General features: G+C 32.2%; 1 protein-coding gene across 1 annotated transcript; it reads left to right on the top strand.

Moving 5' to 3' along the window:
• Nucleotides 1-800: 800 nt before the first annotated feature.
• Nucleotides 801-5094, top strand: LOC105770454 (uncharacterized). Its single transcript, XM_012591663.2, has 12 exons — nucleotides 801-991; nucleotides 1441-1500; nucleotides 1583-1636; nucleotides 1738-1798; nucleotides 1953-2029; nucleotides 2537-2586; nucleotides 3159-3241; nucleotides 3715-3785; nucleotides 3863-4016; nucleotides 4264-4406; nucleotides 4488-4586; nucleotides 4787-5094. The coding sequence occupies exons 1-12, from the start codon at nucleotides 953-955 to the stop codon at nucleotides 4856-4858; spliced, it is 963 nt and encodes a 320-aa protein (XP_012447117.1). The 5' UTR covers nucleotides 801-952; the 3' UTR covers nucleotides 4859-5094.
• The last annotated feature ends 620 nt before the right edge of the window (nucleotides 5095-5714 follow it).

The following is a 5714-nucleotide window of genomic DNA, read 5'->3' as shown; positions in this document are numbered from 1 at the left end:
TATTAATGCTAATAACCTTTATTTGTTGAATGCCATTTATAATGATAAATTTTAGTTTTAATTAGTATATAAGCGTAACACTAATTAAACAATGATTGGTTTAAAATAATAAATTATTAATAATTAATATGTTCAATTGTGTAGTTCAAATCAATAAAAACTCTATTATATAAAAAATAAAATTATTGATATGATTTTATCTATTATTTTTATAGGAGATTTTATTTATTATTCTTATCTATATAGTTCAAATGAATGAAAATTCTTGAAAAAAATTATTTATTAAACCCCATGTGTTGGCTTAATGGTCAGGCTGTTCACCATATCAGGTGTGGTCTGGGTTTGAATCACACTAGTTGCATAGCCCTCCTCTTATAATTCATCAAAAAAAATATTTATTTAATGTCAATTTAGTAATTAAATTAATATTAAAGAGTACTTCGTCTATTTAAGTTTTTTTTTAAGTCGTGATTTTATATATATTATAGATATATATTTTAATAAATTCTAATTTTTAAAGGGTACATAAATATTATTAATTAAATTAAATCAAAGTGATTTATAACAATAAAAAAATAAAAAAAATGTAAATTATAACAGATTCAAACTTAAATATTTTTAAAATTACATTGTCAATTTCCATTAATGGATCATATCTAAAAATTCTAACCAAGCTAGCTAAAAATTTTCAAAAACTTTGTTAATAATCAGTTCTCTCTATTTTCTTTACATGGACCCAATTTAGTTAGAGAAGACCCATTTTAAGGCCGAATTTACCTGAGTTTTGATCAATAATCCAACGAGTTTAAGCCCAATCAAACTCAGTGCTTTACCATTTGCCTGTAGGCTGTGTAGTAACAAACAAACCTACTCGAAGCTCATTGCAGATCTGTAGTTGCTTTGCTTTTATCATTCACTTCAGCTTCGACTCAGAAACTAACTCACCAATACAATGGCTTACTCCAAGGACCAGCTGCTTGCTCGTTTAAAGGTTATTCTTTTAATTCTTTTTGGGATAATTTTTAGTTTTTTTTATTGCACTCCAATTTCGATTTGGGGTTTTTATTATTTTCTTTTACATTGGTTTTTTCCATGGTAAGAATAGAGCAAGTAGAGGGTTGGAATCCATGTAGTTTTTTTTTTCTTGGGGAGGGAGGGGGGGTGCTAGACTATGGACTTCTTTAGTTATTTGCACTGTGAATGGATGCAAATCTTATAATCCTTCTAGTTATATGGCGTTGGCTCAGCATATTTCTCTGTTTGTATCGGACTGTGGCTGAATTTAATGAATTTATATCAATTCTACAACCTACTGAAAGAAAATGAGACTGATAGCATCAATGGGGTTCATAATCATAATCATGGCCTTGCTTTAGTTATGGTGGTTATTCTTTTGTACCCTTTTCTTTAGTGACTGGTACGTGGATTGGGATCTTGCAGGAGCTTCAAATAGAATTTTCCCAGTATGAACATCCCGTTGTTTTGACAGTTGAAGCTCAGGTAAAAGAAGACTGCTAACTTGGTTCATGAATCCCTAAGCATATTCATGGATTATATAACTAAAATATTTCTTCTCAATCAGGCAAAATATGTTGGGAATTTGGGAGGTGCATTGAGCAAAAATTTGTTCTTGAAGGTATAGTATAAAATGCTTTACTGTTACTCGGACGTGTAGGCTGAATGAATCTCGGATTTGTTTCTAATTTCCTGTGTGATTGCAAATGGTTATCCATGCAGGACAAGAAACATAGGTACTATGTTGTCTCTGCTCTTGCAGATACAAAAGTAGATTTGAAAGGTACATTATTTTCTTTTCCACTTGAATATAAATTATCCTTTCATATAATGCATTCAAATGGTTCATTAGTCTCACATACTAGTCTTGATATGGAAAATTTGAAGCAATTTTTGGATGCTGATGAGAGTTTTGTGTTGCCTTCAAAGCTGTGCAGTTTTATCTCAGAGGCTTGGTTTAGGGAAAGGTGGTCTAAGAATGGCTGCAGAAGAGGCACTGGTTGAGATACTTAAGGTGGGTGTACATATTAGTTTAACTTGTTTGTAGAAGAATTTTCTGAGATTGTATTATGTGTAGTATAGATTTAGTAGAGAAGTCTTTGCCTGGTTGTATAGTGTTCAGTGTTCTACTCAATCTACTCTAACTATGTGAGCAGATTGCTTCTAATAACCTATCTTGTTTCTAAATTGTAGTGCATGGTTCAAAATTATGGTTTTATCCAATTTAAAAGGATATAAAGTAAAAAGACAAGCTACTAATAAAATAATATTCACTTTTCAAATTTCTTAAGAAAATTAATTTTTGTAATCTGTGTTCAAGTTTTTCTTTTAAATATTTTTAGTCAATAAGAGGTTAAGGGTTGACTAAGTTGTTCGCTAATGATCATGAACTATATTATAGCAAGATAGTACTTCACTCTTTCATTTTGTCATGTTTTCTTCCACTAAAAATTGTCATAGATATTATAGCAATATTATAATTTACTCGTCTATGTTTTTGTTTCTGTTTTGTACTTTTAAGGTTCCACTTGGATGTGTTACTCCATTTGCCGTGGTAAATGAATCTGCAAGGTATACATTTAAGTTTCATTTCTTTCAGGCTTCAAAATATATTTGCACTACAGTGCTGAATGGTGCATGGACTATTCTTTCCTTAGGATCTGGTAATTTTTTGGCTGCACACAAGATGGGAAACCCTTGAAGCTTTAAGTTGTGTTTTTCTTTGGCTGTATTTAGTACACAATGGTGTTCTATTTGTAGAATCCCTAATGAGATGGTTGGATTAGTTTTTCCCTTCATTATTGATGTCTTATTTATCCTAAAAAACTGTTGTAGCTGACCTTTGTGTGTGTATGTGTGCACACATGAAGAACGCTGGGCCTATGTGAAAAGTAATAAATAATCTATGAATACTGCAAAAAGTTTAGCATTTAAAGATATATCTAGTGCTAATGATCATTAGTTTAAAATTCTAGCATGATTCCTTTACATCTTACATGCAGGTGCTGCCCCATCCACTACCTTTCTCTTTTCTCTTTGTTACAATGTATGTTTGGTAGGATATAAAGATTTGCTTGCTTTTCTTGGCTGTGTTCTTCAGAGTATTTTTAGCTTTAATTTTCAGTTTTGTCATTTTTTTGAAGACATGTCTCACTATTGTTGGATCAAGGATTCAAAACTCAAGAGTATTGCTTTTTCCACCCACTTTCCAACGACATGTCAATCTGTAAGTTGGGAAAAAGAATGTACAAGATATGCTCACATACTCCTCTCTTGAATTCACAGTAACACTTTATTTTTGTCATGTACAATGCAATTAGTGGTGGCTTTCCTATATCTGGAACATTAGCTTGTATGGCATTGTTCTCCTTTATCAAGTTATGTTCATTCCTAACTGAAAATGCATAAGAACTCTTAAACCAAACCATCAATTTAAAACTTGCCGCTTCCTTTTCTCTCTGTTCTTGGCAGTTAATTGGTTACAAGTATCAATGCCTTAAGTTTCCATGGTGTATTCAATTTAGTCATTGAGGCCTAGAAATCCTGTGATAGAAAAAGGGAACTGACTTGCTAGGATGTGGCTTTGTGTAACTGGCAGTCAAGGAGGAACTTAGTCATGTCACTTTAAATAGCCCTTTGTTTCTGAACTTAAATATTTTGGTGCCTGATTGGAATAATTCCTAATTGATGTGTTCCCAGCTCTTAACGCCCACGGTCTGGACAAGTTTCTTAAATCGATTGGGAGAGACCCATCATACGTTGACCTGGAGGTGATATTGATTTTCATAAACTGTCTTATTTCACCAGTAATTATATGCCAGATGAGCTGATTTAATGTCATTGGTAGGCTAACCCTCCTGTAGGGAAAGACCAACCTCCCGATTTAGCTGCTTTTGTTCCATCAGATGCCCCAATTCTGTCAGATCTTCCAGTAAAAGCACCTACACAAGATTCTACCGGAAAACATGTTAGTGCTGCTAGTAATTCTGCAGCAGTTGCAGGTAATTTATCTAAAAGAATTGTTATGCACCACTTATTTACTTTTCTTGCACAGCTTACAAATGCCAGGGGTAAAACAGGTTGTACTTTTCACAGAGGAAATGGAGAAATTTTATTATTTTTCTTGTAACTTCAAGGAAAACTGCAATGTTGTTTGTGTGATAGTTGAGTCCGCAGCTCTGCAGTCAATCATCAAGTACTGTAGTATTTAACTTGTCTAAAAAATATAACTGTCTACTCTTGATGTAGCCAAAGCTATTAAGCCATCTGGTAATGCGCAAAATGTTAAGGAGAAGCCAGTCAATACTGTGCAGCCTTCAATTCCTGCTGCGGATGCTGGGAATTTTGTGGAAGAGCTCCTGGATAGAGCATCTGCATTACTGCTTTCAGAAGTAAGCTAAATCTTATACTTTTGGTCAATATCAACCTGGATTTTTTTTTCGGTTTTTACTTAGATTAATGAAATAACACAGATTTCGGAGGATTCGATTAAGCAACACAGTGGGCAGCTTGGAGCTGAGGTAGCAAATAATATAAAAAAATGTCTTAGAGAAGACCTAAAGAACCTTGCTGTAAGTATAATATGGTGACAGTCATATACGTTATTAAATATTATTTAGTATTTACAGCCACCATTGCCCAGAAAAAAATTGCTAACACATTTGTTTTCCCATAATTTTTCCTATTCATTTTCGGATAAACAAAAAAGAAACAACTAGGGTGTGTTGTATTTTAGTTTTACACTAATTGAAATGGGGGCTGTCCATTGCAGACAATATTCAAGAACACAGCATATACTGAAGGGTTTTACGCAGGTACTCGCTATCAACCTAAGCGTCTTTGAAGTCATTTGTGATGCTTAGCTTAAACTCTGTTGTACCATTTTGCTTACTGGAAACAAAATCCAACCAAAACACATAAATTAAAGGGAGAAATGTAGTTCTCACTGTCTCATAACTCTTGTTTTTTCCTGACATTTATGTAAGCCCTGTTTTTGAATCAGATAAAAATGTTAATTGGATACGTTGTTATCAGGATAATGAAGGAGCTTTTTTTAATGTAGGTGGAATTTTATGCTCATGTCCAACCTAGTTATATAGGAATATTGTTTAGACTTGCAGCACATGTATGTTCCAATTTTTTATGCATAAAGATTGATTTCCATTGACAAAGAAAGTTTACATGAAATTTCCATTAGCAAAAACTGCTGCATATGAAGAATACGGCAGCCATGCGAGCCAACGGATAGCAATCTTGTTTAACAGTTTAGGACATTCAAATTAGGGTGAGCTCGGTTTGGTTGGATTTTTTGAACTCCCAAACATAATTGAATTCGGTTTCATTGTAGTATTTTATACTAATTTTGGATTTTAGATTTTTGGACATTATTTAATAAAATTTCAATTTTTTTTTAATTTTATAAATATATTTAAAAAAACAAGTAAATTTATTCTTGTATGGTATATTTTTAGAAAAATAAATTTTTATGTAAGTTATTTCATTATTTTAAATATAAAAGAATTTGATTCGGTTTAATTAATTGTGATTTTTTAACTTTATTTTGTAAATCATTTAAATATCTCGGCTTAAATTGAGTTTTGGTTCTCCCAAAGAATTGAAAGTCAAATTTCATTATCATTGTTATGAATTTTTAGTCCAAGCAAATCCAATACAATTTTAATCCATGGCTATGTATTAAG

Source organism: Gossypium raimondii, chromosome 5, assembly GCF_025698545.1.
Source record: "Gossypium raimondii isolate GPD5lz chromosome 5, ASM2569854v1, whole genome shotgun sequence".
Taxonomy (NCBI): Eukaryota; Viridiplantae; Streptophyta; class Magnoliopsida; order Malvales; family Malvaceae; genus Gossypium; species Gossypium raimondii.
This window is presented reverse-complemented; position numbering and strand designations above follow the sequence as displayed.